Consider the following 22,380-nt stretch of genomic DNA (forward strand, 5'->3'; position numbering starts at 1 on the left):
CATTTCCCAACCTCAGCACCTCAGTTTGTTTCTCATACATTTTCTGGGCAGCCAAGCAAGCAACTTGTACAAGTGCAAGTTTAAGGATGCGTCACTCACAAGAATTTGCTGTGACTGCATGCTCAGTAAGCAAGGCCATAGTCCAGGAACAAATGCAGCTTTTGAAAGTCATGTTTGTTAAGTTCTGGTTTGGGAAGAAGTGATGTTCGCAGCTATGCCAATATTGAACATTCCAGAAATACAGATGTGTTTAGGCAGAGTTCATAGTGGGCAAGATTCACTCCTAGAGTGAAAAAAAATTCTCAGTTTTGAGACATAGCATCAGGTGGTGTATCTCAGAGTAGCTTCACTATTTTTAAAGACTTTGCTTTGATTTACAGCAGACATTAATCTGTCCTCATCTCATGGGGACAGACCTTTTCAAAAAAATAAAACAATAATTAAATCTCAGCATAGTGTCATCAGGACTTTTATTATGGATAGAGAATGGACTAACACTGCATTGAAGAAGCATCCATTCTGGATTATGAGGTCCATATAATACTACTTAATTGCGTAATCACCTGAGATTTTTTTTTTGCACTGCTTGGCAAATGATAGGCACCTCATATCATTCTATAATTGTTTACAAACAACAACCAGAAAATGAAATTAAATTGAATAATACTAAAGCCCATCTGACATCTGCCTTTCTGCTTCAGCAACCTTTTGTTTTCTTCACCCTCTACTTCTTTGCTTCATGAGATATTTTCCTAAAAGCAGAACTGGAGATTTCACTTTTTACCTGGTCTCAGCCAACAGAACTACACCAAACAAAGAGCTTTGACGTCTCTCAATGGATTTGTCCCTTTTGTCCTGCAATTCATCTTTCATTACACTTGGTTGCTGTGGAAAATATCACCAGAGGAAAAGCAAGAAATTGTTTATTTAAGGAAACAGATTATCTTCTCTGTTTCCAATGTTTGATGCCAGCTCCAGCACGCAAAACTGGAACAATGCAGTGAGCACAGACAAGCCCTACATACAGGGGAATGCAGCAAGACCTCAATCTTCTGGGGTTCAGGATGGTCCTTGAACAAACCTCAAGCCTATGAGCTTTCAAGAAGAAGGAAAAGAGAAGGGACAAATGTGGTCAAACCACTTCCAGCCTCCATTTCCACAGAAACATCCATTATCATCATCCAACCCTAGTTACCATACAGAGGACCCATGCTTGGGAAAGCCAAGGTACAGAGCTGACCTTTAGGAAGCAGTGTGGTGTGAACTGTGGATCAGGTGCAATCCCAGGCATGCTGCCACACCGCCAGCCTCCCTCCCCACCACAACACAGATCCAGCCGTGCTTTTTAAAGAATCAAGGCCTGTGGGAAGTTCTTACCGTGATCTGTCAGGTTCTGTTTTCTAGCAGCCAGTCTGAATGTGATTTCACAAAGCAACAGAAAATGAAGCTTGAAAAGTCTTAGTTGCCCTAGAAAATCCTTTTCCTCATGGGTTAGAAAATGCACATAGATGGCTGCAGTAAGACAGCACCTGCTTTATCCAGTCCAGCTAAAATGTGCCAGTGGAGGAGAACTGACACAGCCTGAGTGTACAATCCACAGGAAAAATAGGAAGGAAGCAACTTTCCTGTTCATATAGGAGAGAAGTGCATCCAGTCAGTTGTTATAATATTGAGATGAGCCCTGTTTGACACATAATGAGTGTGACCCTCTGCTGGCAGTTGCACGACCTCACTCTCATTGAAATAATTTTGGTGATTTTGACACTATCTTTATGCTACTTTGGTGCTACTTTTAACCTTGCATGAGAATTGTATTAAGGGTAGGCGTGAGAATTGTATTGGTTTCACCCCAGGGCTGGTTCCTTTCTTATGCCTCCAACAACATTACAGTAGCTGTAAAGCTTCTGTGCAAACACAGCAGTTCAGAAAGCACCTCCCAGGCTGGCTGATGCATCATCTCTGAACATTGACCTGTCTCTTGGCAGGGAGGAGAGAGACTCCTTCCCCACAGAACGGTGAAGAGGCAGTTCCAGCCTTCCATACTTACCCAAAAATTCCTCTGCTCTAAGGCTCTGCAGACTCAGAGCACTGCAATAATCTCACGCGTCATGGTAAAGGCATTATACCAAGGAGGAAAGGTACCCTACAGTCAGACAACAGCAGCCCCAAGGATACTTTGACTTAAGCTGTGACAGGCTGCAAAATCCAGCATCATTTAACCATAGCCATTTGCATGACCATGTCTCCCCAGTCCCTGCTGCAAGAAAGCAGGGGTGCTTACCGCACTGGTGTCCTCTCCATCCATATTGCCATGATCAGAAAGGGCAGGAAGGGAGGGCATGTCCATAACCTCCTAGTTGTAGTTATTCCTTTTTGTCAATTATCCTTTTTCTTATTTGTTTTGGGAGACAAATTCTGATTTCTGCTACCTTAAGACACTGGAAAAGACCAGTTTGTACCATAAAAAAATGTTAGAAAGAAACCCAGAGCTACTGCTTTGTTTCAGAAAATATTACTGAGATGAAGCCAGACAGCTATGGGAAAGAAATTCTCAGCAGAACAAAAATGTGTCGTAAAATACTGAACAGAAACAAGAATAAGCACATTTTAGAGAAGACTGGAGCAGCATGCAACAAACCCATGAATCTTTAACTGTCATACAGAAATATGACCAAATCCAAATTCTCTTCTTCTTGCTTACAGTGTGTTCTGTTCTCATTTCCGACAACAAAGAAATAGCTTTTGCTGTCAGATGATCTAAGAGAGTCTTTTAAGTTGCAGTGAGTCTTCTAGACTCCTTTCCAGCCACAGCAGGAAAACAGAAACCGCAGGAAGAATTTCTGTGTATGCTACAATCTTATCTCCTGACGTGCAAGGGACTTTCCAATGCAAAGATCTGCTCAACCACTATCACTATGAGACGATACCCAAATCCCTTGGAGGAAGACGCTGCATCCTCCACTACCTCCAGAGACAAATTGTAAATTCTACAGGTATAAAACCTCTCCCTTTCAGCTCCGCTAACCACATCAGTGGCTGCAGAGGATGCACTATTCTCAATCTAGCAAAGGCCTTGATGCTAACACATAGGCAAGGCTCATGTCTGATGTGATTCACTAAGTGTGCCCCTGAATTAGGTAGCATTATACTCAGACTCTTTCCTCTCCCCACCATCATGAATCCCAATGGTTTAGTGTAGTACTCCTTATGGAATCCAGATGAACACAAATTTGAAAGTTTCCTGTACATCTTTCCTCCCCATTGTGCATGCTCACTTCACATGTCTACAGAATTTAGTACAGGAAAGGTGGAAGCACAGTAGGAAGATCCTAGACAGCAAAAAGGCTGAGGATAGAGAGGGCTAATTAAGAGCTTTGCCACTGAATATGTGCAGTTCTGATTACTGTATTTCATGCAGTTTGAAGAGGCATCTCACTTTCCCTTGCCCTCCCTTCTGGACAGGAAATGGGATATCTTAAAACACAGAAGAGAAAGGATGAGACAGTAACTTCCACCCTTTCTGCCCATCAAGCACAATACTAATGGCTAAGCACATTAGCTTGAGAGTTCTTTTAAGCTGCTCTTTTCTGGAATAATTAGAAATGGCCACAGTTTAAATGTGAGCTATCAAATTTTAGGAAGAATTAAAAAATCTATAACAGTTTATTCCTCCCCAAGCTATGCCTTCATCTTTGCGTGAGCTCTGGCAGACATCATGGTAGTCCTTTCTCCTTTTAAAGGCTAGGGTTTTTTAGTTACAAATACCAGCGACAGCCTGAATTCCTGGTCCCTCTAAAATCAATGATAAACTCCACTGGGGCCTAGCTAGGGCCAGGATGCCACCTTCTCCCTTCTGCCTTGTGAAGATACAGCCATGCAGCTATTCCGTGTCTGCAGCTATGCATTAATTTCTATAAATGCATATAGATGATTCCCCAGGACAAATGTCTCACCAACAGATGAGACATATCCATGTGGAATCACCAGCCAGCTGATGTGCTATCGCCAAAGCCATTACCAGACTGCACAGCAGACTCGGGTGCCAGACACGTGAGACATGACCCTTAGCACCAGCTCAGGTAAAGACAAGATCTGAGTGATATTTGGAAAGCAAAGGGCAGGATGAACCTGTCCTTTTGAACCTCCTGTTTTACAGCTTTACCCTCTATTTCAAACCAAACTGCTGGACTTAGCAGCTGGCACCTGCCACGCTGCAAGCTGCAACATCCTGCTGGCTCTGGTTTGGGGAAGCAGATGCAGAAGTGCCTTTCTGGGTGTTTTATCCCTCCCTAATGCCAATTCCAGCTGCTCAACAGTCAAATCCTTCAAGCTTTGGCATCAGGCTCAGCAGAAGCTTTGGAGGAGGAAAGTGCAGCCCTGAGCCATACACTAAATCTGAGAGCTTACGGCAACATGTGGATCAGGTCTAACGGCAGGCCAAATGCTGTCGCACTCCAGGTAGCTCAGTCTGCGCTCTCCACCCACAAAACATGACATGGCCTGGCTTAGGTACTGCTCAAAGCTGTTAGTTTGCTGCTTCTCACACAGCATGAAAGGAAAAAGAGAGAACACACAGGGCACTAGCCCCAAATCAAAACAGCATAATTGACAGCACTGTGGGGCACTGAATGACAGCACACCAGCAGTTATTACAATCTGAGATGTGTCAACGCCAATGCCCACACAGGCGAGGGCCTGAAGAGAGTTTGGTGAAAAGCAGATCTCCTTGAGCAAGTCTGTCACTAGCACTGAGGTTAAAAGAAGTTATGGTAAAAGGTAGAGGAAGATGCTGAAGCCACTCAGCAGGGCTAAGGCTGTGATGCTTGTCAATGAAATAATGTCACAGCATTCAAACTCTAAAGCTCAGAGTCTTCTTGTTGAGTCCATATTAAAACAGATTCACAGATGTGAAAGATCCTGTGGAAATACCCCTCACTTCCTCTTCAGAGACTGCACCTACAGACAGGGCAAGCACATACCTAAATTAGGTGCCTTAAGTGCACAAAGTAACAAGTGATGCATCTGGACCTGCGTTTCCACAGCATGAAACAGTGATTTCTAGTCTCATCAGCAATGCATAGCTCTTCTGCTACACGGTTATTTCATTCTTTGAAAAAAAAAGTTTGCAATTTTCAAAGCTTGTGTGAATGTGTGTACGTGCAGGGCTCCTCTGGTAACACACTTGCCATCAACTCTCTAGCAGGGAAACCCCAAAAGTCTGAAATGCCACATTAAAGGACTGCTGTACTTTCTGCGAGTCCACTCCCATACATCAAACTTCCTGTTAGTTCGTTTGTGCTGTTTGATGTTTTTGGCAGCATCGAGTTACAACATGGGGGCAAATTTAACTCCCTCTACCCAGTTCTGGAATTCCCACCTATGCCTAGACAAAACTGCATTTAAAAAAATAAAAAAATGGAGTTTTGCTTAAGTGAAAAGCAAGGAGGGAACTTTGTGTAGGCCTGCCCTTAATCAGTACCATTGTCTCAAAAAAGAAAACACAACCCTTGCACTGGGAGTCAGCAGGGAAACTACAGCAGCAGGAAGTAGGGGACTGATCACCAGAAGGTGCAACAAAATCCGTTTTCTGGAACTAAAAGAAAAAGTCTCATTCACCTTGACTTAAGGATGGAGATTCCCCTTCTTCCTTGAAACCTCACTGACACAATCTCCCCATCCAATACTGCCATGGCCTGAATCCTCTGCCACGGCCAGCACCTGGATAGGTTGAGAGTTCAAGGAGATGCTCTAGAAGGTGACCAAAAAGACTGTGACCGTTAGGGGTTGCACCCTTTGGACAAATGTCCCAGTGGCCATAAAAACCGAGAGAGAGCAAGAGAAATCCCCTGTGCCTTAATGGAGCAAACAGACAGAGGAAAAGCAGCATAAACGCTGGCTACGTATGTTGTCTGTATCCCTAAGGTTAATGCTTAGGGCTTAAAAGGAGCAAGTACTTTTTTATGTTAAAATGAAGCAATCCTCTTTTCACTGACAAGAGACATCGCTGTTAATAACTTCCACAGGGATTACATCACTCCTAACCTAACCTGGGGTTTTAATGACTGCATTGAGTTTACTCTTCATATCAGAAGTGAATTACTGAAGTGAATTACTGCAGGTTAATAGGCTGTACACATAGCATTAATAAGAAAAGCCTCAAAGAAAAATAGCAAGAGAAAAGCAACTGTTTGGGGTCCAGAGCAAACTGAAAATACACTAGACCAATTGACTGAAAACAAGACATGAGCTCATGCACCAGCAAACAATGTTAGATAAGGTTACTACAATTACTGCTAACAATTGCTTATAAAAATCATACACAGAGCCAATCAGTACACAAGCAGACAGCAATTTTACCTGATGTTCTTTCTCCCTCCACTTCTACCCATTTGTTTCATGAACCTGTCTAGATTTTTGTCTCAGACTGTAAGCTACCTGGAGCAAAAATAGGTATTCACTGCATGCTTTTCCAACACATAGTAGCAGGTTCTTTGGTCTACTTAGTTTTCCATATACCACCTCAAAATAAATATAAATATATAAAAAGCAAGCATAGATCACCGGGCCTGAACAGAAGAATATGATATTGAATTTTCTATGCAGCACTTTTTGGCTGTATGTTAATGACATTTGGGAACATTCTCAGTTGGTGCCACTTCATAAAGCTTCAGGGCAGACAACAGGGTTAGCTGCTGCCTGCTGAGAGTCTGGCTCATTGAGTCTTGCTTTGAGAAATCAGCTTTTCTGTTTAACTGCAAGATATATTTACCAAAAAGCCATGACACATAGTGGTCTCTGTGTAATTCAGGCCTGGGAACCAGGGTGGCACAGTGCATTTGAACTTAGGAAGAGAACATGGTCTTTAAATTGACTTCAGTTTTCCTATTGCATCAAGGCAAAAATCCACACCCAGAAACTGCCTGCTATCTTGCTGCTTAATTTGTAATGATTTATAATTCCCCTAATAAGGGATTTGCATAAAAGCCCTGACTGTTTTAAATGATGCCTTATTTTATGCCTTAAAATGTACATCAGATTTATCTTTTACAAGTACGTCAGACTGCTTTATAGCACTTGCTTCTACTTGAAAGCTACAGTGACTGCAAATCAACAACATTAAGCCTCCTTTTCCTCTACAGAAGTGGGATAAACCTCTAGGCAAATTGCTAAGTGCACTGCTAAGCCCCTAAGCTTTCATGGCATTGATTCGCAGAGAGTAATAGTAATCCCCAAATCTGTTTGAAACTGCAGAAAAGTTCTTATGCTACATTATTTTCAGAACTAAACTTTGTTGTGAACCAGAATTGCAGTCTTCACCATTCCCTGGAATTGTGTCTCAAGGTTTTTGTTGATTGAGATACATTGGGAAAAGACCACAATTTTCCAAAGGCTGGTGATGTCATGGGAAAGAAAGAAGTAGAACATTCCCTCAAAAGGTATGGAAACCATGTCATATTTAGTACTTCTTTGAAAATCTGGCCTAAATATTTACATTAAGGTATGATAGGCTGTTAAGGGCCTAAAAGCAACACTGATTGCCCTCAAGGAATAAACTCCCTCAGTAAGTACAATGAATTCTCTTAACATTTCATTCGCTTGAATGTTTGCTATGGAGCACTTGCTAACCTGACAGAAGTGGAAAAGTTAATTAACATTCTACTTATAGACAGCATGAAGTGAATGTTCTTGCAGATGTCTTTAGGCAGGCAAGTGATTTTAAGCACTTGATTTTAAGAGGTGCTATGTCCTTGTAATCTCATACACTTCAGTGGAAATCTGCAGTGCTTAGAAGCATTTGTTCTCAAACTGTTTAAATCCTTCACTAATGTAAATGGGAATACCTGTTAACACTGGAAGAACAGCAGTGTTTACCGGACCCAATCGGAAAACAAATCACCAGAAGTCCAAGCATTTCTGTACAGTACCTGGGGATCAGAATTAACAGCAGTGATGCAATTGAGCAGGACTGAGGGAATTTCAGGAAGAAGTGGACACAGCTGGTTTTGGAAGAGATTGGCCAGTTCTGCCCTCCACCAAACAACATCTGGAAGCCATGTACAGGCTAGAAATGCAGAAATCTTCTGGTAAAAAATTGATGTTCCTTGTAGATCTTCTTTAGTCTGCAAAGAGACAATGGTTAAAAAACATTGATGATGGCCTTGGGAACTTTCTGTTCTGTACCATACATGTGTAGCAGCAGTTTCTCTGTCTGCAACCATCCCAGCCTCATTCTTCACAAATCTACCCTACAGCTGGACTTGAGATTCTCCAAACCAAACCCCTAACGTAACATCCCTCAGCCTCCCAAACCATCACACCCTGCATCCCTGCAACCAGAGCTCTAAATCAGCCCCTCACCCACAGAGACCACACTCCTCCCGCCATCACCCCACAAAGTCTCTACTCCCAGGTCCAAAGACAGAATGGGAGGTCCTGATACTGTCTGGATTCCTGGCCCAGGAGATGGAACTTGAGAACAGATGCTGCCTGCAACAGTCCATTACATGCACCAGCTGCATGGAAGGGCTCACCCCATGACATGGGGATGTGTCTCCACATAGACTTGACTCCAAGTGTCCCTTGGTGAAGGCAGGGGGGATAAGCAGCATTCCCCTTCCACCAGAGCGCCCAACACACTCCGACTGCTCAGCTATAAAACTCCACCACAGATGATGACTGACGAGTTAATAGCAATCTTCAGTTGGTGTGAAGACACTGGTATAAAATAACTGGCTCATGACACCCATTCAGCCCACAAATATTATTCTGAAGTAGGTCACACACCACACTTAAAGAGGGAGAAAATGCTATAAACAGGACTGTAAACCAGCCCAATACAATGAAACATTAATTTGCAAAGGGTTTCACGTGGATATAAATGAAAAGATTCATTAATTTCAAGATTTTTTAAAAATATTGATACTAATATCAATACATTAATATTGAATACTGCACTGCTAAATTACAGTTTTCCATCATTTAACCTCCCATCTAAGCCCCTTTCTTCTTCCAGGTTGTTTCTTAATTAGCAGGACTGTCAGAGAACAAGATTGGTGACCTCAATAAGACCAAATCAGAAACTAACAGTATCAACAATTATGCAAAGCGTCTTCTCTACACCAGCTATTATCCCACCTAAAAACTAGAGCTCAAGAAGAAAAGGTCTGCAAAAAAGCCCCAAATCTAATGACAGAGCCTATGAGCTCTTCTGAGCCACCATAAAACTGTTAAATGATGGAAGTGTACAGACAAGAACCACGTTGCTCTGCACAATACCTAATTTGGAATGCTTAGTAGATTCTTAGAAAGCATCCGCTGTACAAATCTCATTCCCATCAGACATGCTTGTAACTGCAACTTGCCCATCAGCATGCAAGAATTACAAGAGGTGAGTGTATAAGCCTTTGTTCTGACAACAAGTCAAGAAACCGAAGCCATGCAGAATGTTCAAATTTACCTCACTTTTTACCTTACCAACTGTCAGTTGTTGGGAGGACAGAAAACAAACGAACACCCCAAAATTGAAGTCCAAAAAACTGACAAAAATGGGAGGTAACATAGCAGAACCACTTGATATAGGAACTGATTTCATTCTAGTTGAATAAGGCAAAAGGTTCAGCATTTGCCTTGAGAAACCACTACTACATTTGTATTCATAACCATTAGACATTAGGATGGAGAAATAAAATGTGACAAACAACAGAAGACACACAGATGACAGTGAAGTGGCCAGTAAATAAGACATTGATAGCTTAGAAGTCTGGAATGTACCTCAGCTCCAAATATTAGTAATTGGGGAAAAAAAATAATAATAATTAAAAACATCAAAGCAACAAAAAGCTGCAGCAACAACATACGGTAACATGAAACTAGCAGACTGTCTTGGTGCAGTTCTTGGTGATGAACTGTCCCCTTTCATTATAGCTGTGGACCTAGAACAGCCAACAATCCACAGGATCAGACAACATCAAAGCCAATGGGACTGATAAATGCACTCAGCATGTTCAGTCACACCAAGATTGGGAATTAACAGTGGGACAAGCTGGGGAAAGTGAAACCTTGCCTTGTTGACACAGATCGGTCCTTAAGCTCTTAGACTATCAATCCAACATCTGCTGTAAAAATCATATTCATATTACAAACTGAAGAAAATCTATGGACAACTGTAATTTTGCTGCTGTTATGAGACACGAGTACAGATACACATAGAAAGACTGGCATTTCCCTCCTGGCATCAAGCAGGCACAAGTCTGTACCTAATATGTTGCATAGTCTTGTACATACCAGCTTTTGGCACTGAAAATGGACTCTGGACTCTACACATTAACAACATTAAAATATCAATTTGTTATAATGCTTCTGGATAACATTTACACTCCTTGGTACATCTTTTTAAATAATCCAAAGAAGTAACTAGAGTTTCCCTACATTCTTACAGCAAATAGATGCAGCAAAAATGCCTGGAAACATAGTCAAATTTTGAAGGTAAGCCCTGATAAGTGGTTCTCTTCATGGCCATAGGAGATAACTGGAACAAGAACCACATCAGAATTTTGTTATCTGATTAAATCATTAAAATGCTGTACGTTAACACTACAGCAAGAGACTTAAGTGTGAAGAATCAAATCTACCACGTTTCTCTCCAACAACGGTTGAAGCTGCTCAAGGGAAGGAATGGGGACACCAGAGCAGTTGCTGCTGGTTTCCTTGTCTCTGCTGTGGCTGACATTTCTGGAAGACTTTTGTTGTTCCTGTCAGCTTGGATCTCTGCTGGGGAAAGAGCAGCAGAGCTTTGCAAATGCCTCAAGAAAGCAAAACCGATGAAAAGTCATTGTTACCAAAAAGACATACGGTAGAGCTTCTAATGAGGAGAAACCTCCATTACACACAGTCTTGCTTTGAGGAACACCATCCAAATGCCTTGTATGTTCGGTGCTGTGTGCACCAGCTGAGCTCAACAGCAGTGGCAGTAACTGTAAATGGGGCAGCAGAATAGCATTTACAATTTATATGCAGACTGGAAACTCTGTATGGCTCGTTCCACCAACCTGGGACACAACCCTTTCCAGCTCCAACCAAATGTTCAGAGCAGCCTGACCCTGCAGCTTCAGGAGTTCATTCAAGTACACAACACCAGATGCATATTTTGAATATACTCAGTGCTCAATAATTGTGATGCTTTGGCCAGCTCCTCAGTCAAAATCAGCAGGGAGCAAGGTGGCAAGTGGACAGAAGTCAGGTCAGTCTCTGTTCCTCCATTTTATTTGTTCCATAGAGAAAACATCTTGAATTCAGGTGCCTTAGACAGAAATCAACATTAAGCCATCGTCCGGTCTGCCAGACTGCTTAGTGTCATTAGCCTGGCTGCTTCTGCCAACAGGTGCTCAAATGCTAACAGAAAGGTTGCCTATTGTTTTGGGGTTGGTTTTTTTTTGGTAGTGTTTTCATGATGATATTTGTTGTCAGCATCAGCCATTTACTTGCAGGAGCACTGGAGCCACAGCTGTCATACTCCAGGCTTTATGATACATCATGGGAAATTTAATCTTTACTGCTCACAGACAGGCAGGCAGCTGCAAGCGAAGAACGCTTGCTGCAGCTGAGTAGGGGAAGCTTAAGCATGTTTTTAAAATATGTTAACACCTCCTCTTCCATTTAAATTTCACATTATGTGTCTAGCAGGTGTGAATCGGATACCTGGGGCCTCCCTAAGATCACCTGCTATTGGGTCCAATGGGGTCTTTTCAGCACAGAGGAAGTGTCAAGAATGAGCACATATCATGACATTCCCGTTAACATTAACGGGGTGGAACAGGCAAAAATAGAGTAGAAAATCCACTACCAGCTCACTAAAGCCACGAGTGTTGCTTTGAGCCACCTGAAACTTATCAGCCTGAACAGAGCACAGGGCCAGCATCTCACAGGTTATTCAAGCAAGTGACCCACAGGAGATCTTGGGTACACAAGATCACTGCTCCTGATACATACCTGGGTACATTTTCCAGCAACAGTCAGCTACACTGCATAGGTAGGACGGGTATTTATACCAGGCAAGAGTAGCAATAACACCTAACAAACTGTCTTCAAAACTGAAAACAGAACAAGATGCTCAGAGTATCATTTTGTATCATATTAACTCTGTGAAAAGACAGAGCCAACAAACTAGGACCCAGAGCTGCTATGTCATAGCTCTGCTGTTTTCAGGACATAAGCTCATAACATGCCCCACATTACACTGTGCCACCTACATGTGCTAGATCTTCAGCTTGTGCGCTAGACCTTTCAGCTTGGTATTTCACTGCGCAGCACAGACGCTGTAGTCTACCAGAGCTGAGTCTTGGGTCCTACCTCCTGGGACCAAATGGCAGACAACACGCCCTCATCACATGGATAAAATGTAAGCGCAAAAATGATAACACATGCCAAAGATATGTCTCCTCTGAACCCAGACAAATTTCTGCACTGTGGGGTTACAGCCACCAAAAAGATATTAACAGCTAATGAGCAGCAGAGACAAAAGACCAGAGAGAGCTGGCTTCACATCTGCACGTAATCTAAATTCACCGTAACTGAGGACAGCTTGAGTTGACAATTAGCTGTAAGCAATCTTTCAGTTCCCACAGTACTGGGCTGTTCCCACATACTAATTTAGAGCAGCACTTACACTGTTCTACCCTACCTCACTGAAATTTGAGCTGGAACTGGCACATCCAAGCCTGGTCCTTAGCAAAAAGCAGTGGTAAGTGCCTGTGGCTGCTGGACATGCCTAGCAAGTGTAAATGCTGCTACTCACTTTTATCTTCTGGATCTTGGTGCTGTTCTGGGCAGAAGACTCCTCTGCTGGCATTAGACAAGCATAGAGGGCCAAGCCGTCCTCTCGCCAGACCTGCTGCAGCCCTACCACCTGAAACGGAGCTTTGAGTCCACCCTTCATTTTCACAGGAGGCACCTGTAAATCCATTTGAACATAATTTCATTTTTAGATAGCTGTATTTAGAGACTGAAAAGAACCCTTTATCTTTCTCTGTTGCTTTTGAGTAGACCCCCATAATGTACAATAATCCAGGGAGCACTCTCACTTGATTAGTGAATTAGCTGTGGTTTAGCCAGTAGAAAAATCAATAAAGACCAAATTAAGTAGGAATAACAAGTAGGTTTTGATAAGTCGTAGGATTTATTTTCTCAATGAGGGCTTGCAAGCTCTGACTTCCACCAGTTTCACTATGTGAAAGCAGGAACTTGCATTAGTTCCCTAGTCTAGCAAGAAATCAGAACACAGTTCCTGTCAACACCGCACTGTGTGATCTTACCACAGTGGCACCATGTGCAGCCTTCATTAATGATATGATGAGATCAATCCAATTTCAGTTCAAAAATCAATGCTAAATGACCATACCACTCTGAGGACTTAGGGCGGGCTTCCTTAATGTGACTTTGTCTTCCCTGCTAGTGACCACTAATAGCCAAAATCCCATCAATCCCTCTCCAGTGAATACACTTTTTAGTTAGACTGAAGTGATTTATTTTTGATGGATTTTTTTTGCATACACATGTGTGCGGGGGGCAAACATTCTATTTTCCAATATTCCAATACACAGATCTGATCCAAAACAAGAACGGTAAAAAGCAACTTCTGCCAACCCCAAGATGAACACTAGACATCTTTTATCCTGAATATCAGTTTAGTTCCAGAAACAGGTGTCCAGTAGGATAGACCACTCATTGGCTCGTAAGGCTGCTCAAAGACAGGCTGAAATGTGATGCACTTTATCATACAAAATACACGAGAAACTTTATTACAGAGTAGAAAAGAGACAGGAAAGATACCTGAAACAAATTGGGAAGGTATTGTAGTGCTGCAAAGCATCCTGAAACCTCGGTAGCAGGTGAAAAGGGCAGAAGGCTGTGGGAGACAGAGGTAACAAGCAAAGCCATGCAAAAGGAATAGCAGCCACATGAGGCAGAGATGCCCAAACCAGGTCATGCACAAGATGAGGAGACAGGCAAGTCTGAATTACAGAAGTATAATTCCTTCCCAGGATTCTGGTGAATACAGAAATCACTAAGTCTTGTTCTCATGCTTTATATCATCACTGTGATCTTTAGAGGGATTAACAGCTCTGCTATTTACTGCATCTATAAACCAAAACTATTTACAGTGAGATAAATGCCTTTAGAAATGAGTTCTCAACATAAAGCATGAGTGAATTTTCAAACTGTTGTGTAGCTGAGCTGTATTGCTCAAAATAGCACTACCAAGTCCTTGACTGCTTTGAACACTCATTTCACACGGGAAATTCTGTAGCAGCTCTGCCATGGGAGAATGCTTGCATCAGAAGCATTGTGTTCTCAACCAGCAGAAATCAACGTATCTCAAATGAAATCAGTAAAGATATTCTGATCTACGCAAGACAGGAATCCAATGAATCAGTGGAATTACATAGATTTTGACCAGAGGAGAACTTGGTCAAAAAATGCCTCAAACTTCCTGTTTGGTTTTTTTTTATACTAAAGAAATGCAGACTTTTCATTGCTATCCAACACCTGTTTGAGAACCTGCGTGAAAAACCGGTGGATTTTACCCCAGTTTCTATTAGACACAAAGCACATCACAGCATTTGACCCTACAGTCTCAGCAGAGTGACGCTGAGCCCTGGCAGCTGAGTTACCTTCTCAGGCTTGGAGAGAGCTGCCACAATCAGAGCTTACACTTTTCAAATGGGAATAACACAAGGGAAGAAAGCTCACTCTGCAGCTGGTCATGAGCTTACTACATTCTGAATGGGAGATCCAGACTCTGGGGCTGTTCAAGTGGCAATTTTCATTAGCATTGAACAAACATTAGAGAATGTTAGCAATGTTTTAATGGAAGTGTGAACATCATTAACAATTAATATTGTTTAAGTGGAGTTTAAGTGATTTAAGAGCCTTGAGCAGGCTGCCCGCTCAGGGAGAAATCTACCTTGCGTGCATGGATTGGTATTGGCATGCCAATGTCTTTAACCAGGGAAAAGAATGAGGCCAATACACAGGGTAGGGAGGAAAAGCACACATTGCTTTCCCTAGAGGAAAAGGCTAATGTGGGATGAACAGGAATAGTGAGGAAAAGGTGGTTTTCTTCAGAGGAGAAAAATATGTGATCCAAAGGACAATTAAGATAAAACAGACCATCACTTGTTTATAGCCCTCTTGATTGTCAGAAGGATATAATCTTAAATAGAACAAGCATAAAGAAATAGGTACCTGTCCCCATTTGCTTCTTTTGCCAAGGCCAAAGTATAATACTTAGACAGCTCTCTGCTTCCAGTAGTCCCCTTTGATTACTGCAAGTCAGGCTCAACAATTTTTTCTTACTTTCTGTGCCCTGCTCTTTGTAAACTACAGGCACAATCCAGCTTTCACAGAGTTCAGCAAGACTTATTTACTGATTTTAAGGTGATAAGGTGAGTTAGAAAATAATTTCCCCTTTGTTCAGCCACTACTTTGTGTGTGTGTGTGTGTAGCTGTCGGAAGGAGGAGATTTCAAGAATGATTATGTATTCACTGGAGGGCAAATCACTGCTTTAATCATGCAGATTTTCTTTTGTGCACTGTCACAGCATGTACTCACCAGAGAGAGAAGCCACGTCACAAGGGCCTGGTAGATGTTGGCTGCTCTCAGCACCATGTCAGGAACCTGCTCACCACACTGATCTGTTGCTACTTGGCCACAACTTGACAGCCAAATGGTCATAAGCAGCACCTCATTTTTCATACTGTGTGGTCTAGGCAATGTGTCAATTTCTGGCAAATAAGAGGCTTCCTGTCCAAAAAAAAGTATGAAAATAGAAGTAATTCAGATTACTGGAACTGTATTAATCATCACAAATTAATTACATTCATTGCCATCACAGGAGGGGCAATTACTATCTAGCAAGCATTTATCAAAAAGTAAGCATGAGCCATAAAAGCAAGGTCATTATATCAGCAACACCTCCTTGTGCACTTCAGGTTTTTTTGGGTCTGCAGCTGTAATTAATAGCAGGCTTGCTATTCCTGTCTATAGTAGATTTGCTGTCCCTGAAATTTCTTTTGTAAATTAGGAACCTAGTCCCTACAACTGCAAAGATTCTCTAGTATATATAAGAGTACTGATGATCAGCAGTTAAGATCCTTTCATAAGGACCCTCAGGGCCCCCCCAAAGCATCCTTGAGTGCAGACAGATGTGGACATACCTTCATTTTGCAAATAGCTGGAGCTGTTCAGGGGGTTAACAGTTCCAAGCTACATGTTAGAGCACCAACTCCGCACCGCAGAGTCAGCAAAGTACAATACGACTGCATTTCCTGTACCTGCCAGCATGGTCAGCCAACAGACTAAACTGCTAATTAAGGTGAGCAGAATTAATCTTAAATAACCTACTCTAGCACATGACTAGCAAGCACTCCTTTCTTTGCACTGAGCTGTGTGGAACACCATAGGAACACAACGGGAGCAGGCGGGTGTCGAGGAGCAGCTAAGCAGTTATGTTTTCAGCTGCTCCAGATAGCCGGTAATGACGATGCCTGCCCACATCTTTACACTGAATTAAACTTAATTTGATTTACCTGAATTTACTTTGGAAGCAAAGTAAGCTAAATCCAATTAAAGCCACTTTAATTCTGAATTAAAATGTCCACAAAGGTGTTTAATGACTAATCCACTTGACAAGTTAATGTAGCCTGACTTTCGTGTCTGTCCTCAAAATAGACAATTCCTTAAAATGGTTTTCAAAAAAATATACTAATAAAAAGCCACAAGCAGATCTATTGTGTCATCCAGTGCTGTGGTGCCAAAATACATGCCACAGGCACAGCACTGCCTACAAGTACCAAATAAAAATTGCAATTAGTAATAAAGGAAAAATAGTCATACAAAAGTTTCTGATGCTGCAGATCTGCATTACTAACATTACTGTAGTCCTGAAGAGCTAACAGGATTCATCAGGGCTTTGATCCTACCATTGTAATTCTCTGAGGAAGAGGCCTTAAAAGAAACTTGGGGACTTTCGAGAAAAGATGAGCTTCTTCTATATCCTGTGTTGGAGAAATGATTGATTCTTCCTCTCAACAAGGGTGTGGGGATCAATGATAGGAGGTAACTCAAGAGCTAAAGATTAGAACAGTATCTACTAATGCCTCAGCAGGAAATTTCCAACTATTCCAGATTTGCTTGGCATAACGGCAGGGGAGGCCTCAATAGGTTTTCTGATCAAGATCAGCCAAGAATTTTACTTATTAAGGTTCTCTGAGAATGAGGGAGGTTTTGATCAATATTGGTCCTTCCCTCTCCTCCCTCTGCCAGCCTCCTTAACCCAAAACAAGAACCTAGGCATAGAAGAAATTAACTAGGTTCAGCAATATTAAGGCTAATGAACAAAAAAGTAGTTAATTCTATTTAATTCTGGGCAAGAACTGCTGAAGTAAGATACATTCAGTGCTTTCTCAGTATGCCTTTCCACAGCATTACCCAATTTAGCCTAGTCTACCTGTGAAGAGAGTTCAATTTGCCTACATGTTACACCAGCTTTTATTTGTGACAATATTAGATTATAAAAAGACTAAAATTACTCACACGCTGGGCTATTTTTGGTTGCTCTGGCTAGACTTGTGCTGTCAATCACAGACAGGCATGCAGCTGATTGTAGTCAAGTGCCAACAATTACCATCAAGTAAATAAGACAAAATTTTCTATTTCCAAAGTGTTTGCTTTTGTGTTTTACAATTATAGTTTACAATATTGCAACTTACAACCCTTCAGCTAGGTTTTCCAACCAGCCCTCCACCCCCAATTCTGGCCAACTTCCTCCACTCTAACATAACAGCGCAAGCAGAAGCATTAACGACACTAAGCAGTCAATAACCTCCACCCAAACCCGCACCAAACAAAGGAATGAGGAAAAAGGAATTGCAAGACAACTTAAGGATACCCCCAATCTTCTAGATTTCAGCTACAGCGGTTTTGAAGTTACACACAGAGGCACAGCCCCAAATGAAACTACTGTTCATAAAAAAACCTCCTGCAATGTGAAGGCATCCATACACATAACTAAAAAAAAAAAAAAAAGGCATTTTACCTCCTTTACTTTTTTAAAAAAGCAGAGCTGTTTATGATCGCAGCAAGCTGAAGCTTAGTAGATACGGGTTTATCAGCCAAGATTAACATCATTTTGTTTCTATTAAAATGGCTCTAATTGGTTAAATGATATTTGTGCTGATTGTTTTTTAAAAGACTAGTTGGCATTGCTTTTACTACTCCTGCATACTAGATTGGACAAACATCCCTGTTGCCCTAAATGTGGGAAAAATTATCAGAACTGTTAGAAGCTGGAATGAGCGAGTAGCAGCTCAGGAGTCAAGAGGGCCAGGTGACAACTTTGCTGCTGGTTTCCAGCCAGGTACAAGGCTGAGAGCAGGTGCTGTCAACTGCTGATTGGGAACCACCCCACATCAAACATTTGGAAAGTTCATTTCACCATATAAACCTGAGACAGCAAATGAGTATTTCCAGGCAGAATCAGCTCACCCAGTCTGAGGGTTTCTCCCAGCAGAAGGACAGGTCAGGGAGAAGTCAATTTAAGTTAAAGATATGGTCTCTCTTTCACAGGTAAACAAAACTTCGATGTTTTCCTTCCAGCACCTTTTCCAATACTAACTAAAATGATGCTAACCCTGAAGCAAGGTATCATATTCCATCAAAAAACACTCGCTACTACATTGAGCAGACTCTACAACAGCAAGACCTAAATCAAAACAACCACTACATGTAAAACGAAGATAAGTTATAGTCACACAGTCTCCTCCTTCTTTACTGGAGAGGGTGAGGGAGGGGGAAGGGGAGGAATAGGAAGAATCTTACTCCCATTGGTTGAAGGCTTAATCAAAATAATTGTTTTCAGCCATGTCTAAATTTATCCTTCTATGTCATCTGCACCCTAGCTTGGATCACAGATTTAAGAGGCAATCCCTGATGAATGGCAAATTACTGACTGCAGAAATCTTTTGCCAAATGATGCATCTGCTGTGTTGCTTGTAAATGTGAGCTGATTTCTAGGTCCTTTAGTAGCTCCAGCTAATTTCTCTAATGAAAATTCTATACTCTTATGCTGAAATAGCTCTAGCATTGCATGTTCATGCTTCATTATAGACAGAGCTCATGGTACAAAACACAACCATGTTGATTATGTGGTTATACATCTATTTTCCACACGGTCACATTGCTAATGTAGGAGAGGAGATAGTTAGGACACATTTAACCATTCTGTCCGTCTAAGGCAAAGCAGAAAACACTCTCATGGCTTCTAAAAATTCTTGCATTCAGTGAAGACACATTGGAAATGTCAAGTGTTTGTTCATTTTCTTTCTGTGGGGAAGGAAAAATGATGACAATGCCATCTGGTAAATTATTTGAAATTCCACAATAAATTGTGGAATAAACCCTGAAATTATTCAAAGAAATGCTTTATCATTGCAAAGCGGGAACAAAGGATAAGGATGAGGAAAGTATCTGCATTTACTGCATGCAACTGGCAGAACATACTGTAATTAGGAAGGCAACATTTGAAAACAAAAAGCAGAGTACAATTGATGTTAATGGTCTGAATGGTCTTTCTGTTAATGCATTTTTGTACTACATTCACTCTCTATAGCACCAATGGCTTTCTGAGAATCAAGCATGCTGAGGTTATGTGAAAAATATGATGGTGGCAAGATGTTACTGACATTTTCTGATCTGAGCTGTGCTTCAGATTGCTAAAATGGAGGAGTTACGATCCTCCGAAGGAGATAATTCTGCCAAAGTAAGACTGCACGAATTCAGAGCTGCATAATGGAAGCATTATTTGCTATGAACTCTGTAGTCCTCCAGTTCAATTAGAGCATTACATATCATAAGCTTAAGTTAAAAAAAAAATATAATAAAGAGAATTTATTTGCTGAAAGTTATCTTCTTGTTCTGGACAGATATTCTTCATTTTGGGCATGAAGAACATAACCTCTTCTGATTCAGAAGAAACCATTTTTCCATGTCTGGCAGCATAAGCGTGCTAAAGCTTGACAGTGTCTCTGCTGGAGCATAAAGAGGGCAAGTGTCAAAGAGAAATGTCAGCTCGTTGCCAGAAATTACTGAATATAGGACTGCAGTTCAGACGAGACGCACAGAAGGGAACAGCTCGGCACAGGAACCAAGGACAGCAAAACTCACTTTGTACACCTTTTCACGTTGCTGCCAGCTGAGCATGGTTAACCCCAAGCGCAATTTAAAGCGGCTTTACGGCCACCACAACACCAGCAGACAGTTAATGATAGTGAGGATCAGCTACATTTCTGGCTCAGGACATGTCAGTGTTCTGCAAAAATCCCTCTTCATCCTGTCCATAATCCCTCCCAACACAAACTAAGGCAACCAAGAGATGTGATGTAGTGTGAATTACGCTGTTCTATGCCACTTCTGCATTAGCCTGCATCAAGGGAATTCTCAACTGCTTCACTAGAGTTAACGGCTCATCTGTGCTATCAAAGATATGCATAACCCCTCTGGCAAAAGTCAAGGATGTGGCCCGTAGAAGATAGTAAGCAGAGAGACACTGCGTGATCACTGAGGCAGAAAGTATTTGTGGCCCGAAATTCAACAGACATTTCTTCTGCTATCTGCAGTGAAGAACACTCCACAGCATCAGACATTATCTCCTGAATAAGAAGAATCTTGTAGCCTAGGGTGTGCACCCTGTCCTAACCTCCTCCGTTCTGCTTGTCCTGCCACACTACTCCTGATGTGAGTACACAGCACTGCCCCTGCCATGCTGGCTCTCTTGTATATGTATGTCTTACTGTGATCTCTTCACGGAATCACAGAATGGTTGAGGTTGGAAGCGACTTCTGGAGACCATCCAAGTCCAACCCCCCTGCCAAAGCAGGTTGTACAGGATCACATCCAGGAGCATTTTGAATGTCTCCAGAGAAGGAGACTCCACAACCTCTCTGGGCAGCCTGTTCCATTTTTCCGTTACCCTCAAAGAAGCTTCTCCTCATATTCAGATGCACTTTCCTGTGTTTCAGTCTGTGACTGATGCCCCTTACCCTGTCATTGGACACCACTGAAAAGAGTCCCCCCTCATCCTCTTGACACCCACCTTTAAGATATTTATAAGCACTGATGAGATCCCCTCTCACTGTTCTCTCCTCCAGGCTACACAGACCCAGCTCTTTCCACCTTTCCTCATAAGAAAGATGCTCCAGACCCCTCATCATCTTGCTGTGTCCTGTCCTGGGCCTTGAACATTATTGTTATTATTAGACAGTCTTACACAACCAGCTAATGTTCTTTTTAGGACCAGAATACTGTGAATGAAACAGGAAGATCTATCTAGTCAGCTCTGGTAGGCAAGCACAGTTAAAGCAATGACGACCTCCTTGATGGAATTGCTCTTGAATTACTTCATTAGGTCATAGATGTTCTAAGCAGTATTTACAGCCAGCTAGGAGCACAGGTCAAATACCAGCCCAGCTTCCAGATAACTAAGGACCAATTCCAACATAATGCTGTTTATTAGAACACAAAACATTTACGTGGTTGTGAAGTATGTTACCAAACCAAAAATGTTTGAAAATGGGTATTTGCACACAAATATTTTTCAAGAAAAAATGTGTAAATTGAGGCCATTTAGAAACAAGACTGAGTGCAGCTAAAAAACACCCAAATAACTGGCACAAGTAACTAGTAACAAGCAGCTTCTCTATTTGTCAGAAGTGGGAAAATTTTCTGACAAAAGCTTGACTCCTCAGATAAATACAGAACTACTCTAGAAATTGCACTAAAATTTAAAATCAAAGTAACACTGAATCCTATTTGATTTTGTTTGCTTTCTGAGACATAATCATTAAAAATGAGAAGTGCCTTTTCCATGATTAGTGTTTACACTACAGTAACACTTCGAGAGGCTTAGAAGGATTCACAGCCTCATTGTGCTGATAGTCTAAGCATATGTAACAAAAAGTTCCTCCTCTAATGAGCTTATACTCCTGGTTAACAAGAAGCAGCTGAATTAAGTAATAGAAGTTTAATTACTTACACATTTCATGCGAGCACAAGATTGGGAATCAGGAACTTGTGCCTTAGTCCTGCCTCTGGAATGGATTATTTCTCTGCGAAACTGTAAAGTGAAGATAATATTTCCTTATCCTAGTCCCTGTCTAGCTGGATTAATTAGCAAAAGCCTGTAAAACACTGTGAAGAGGAACAGTGTAAGGTTATCAAGGAGCTTTCAAAATTCATCTGTTAGCTTTCTTGACATTCCTGAAACAGTATGATGTCCTCCAAACCCCAAAAAGTAGTATCTGTATCTTCCATAGCACTGTTCTTCA

The 22,380-nt window shown here is 41.7% G+C and overlaps 1 protein-coding gene across 7 annotated transcripts in view; it reads right to left on the reverse strand.

Moving 5' to 3' along the window:
• Positions 1–22,380, reverse strand: part of DNAAF8 (dynein axonemal assembly factor 8) — an 88,212-nt gene that overhangs the window by 43,503 nt on the left and 22,329 nt on the right. For all 7 annotated transcript variants that reach the window (XM_082064263.1, XM_082064265.1, XM_082064266.1 and 4 more), the window contains exons 11-13: positions 15,611–15,802; positions 12,794–12,949; positions 7,926–8,120 (exon numbers count right to left, since the gene is read on the reverse strand). In XM_082064263.1, coding sequence (XP_081920389.1) covers positions 7,926–8,120; positions 12,794–12,949; positions 15,611–15,802 — 543 coding nt within the window. The remainder of the gene's footprint in view (positions 1–7,925; positions 8,121–12,793; positions 12,950–15,610; positions 15,803–22,380) is intronic.

This window comes from Streptopelia decaocto (genome assembly GCF_964273445.1).
Source record: "Streptopelia decaocto genome assembly, chromosome: 13".
Lineage (NCBI taxonomy): Eukaryota > Metazoa > Chordata > Aves > Columbiformes > Columbidae > Streptopelia > Streptopelia decaocto.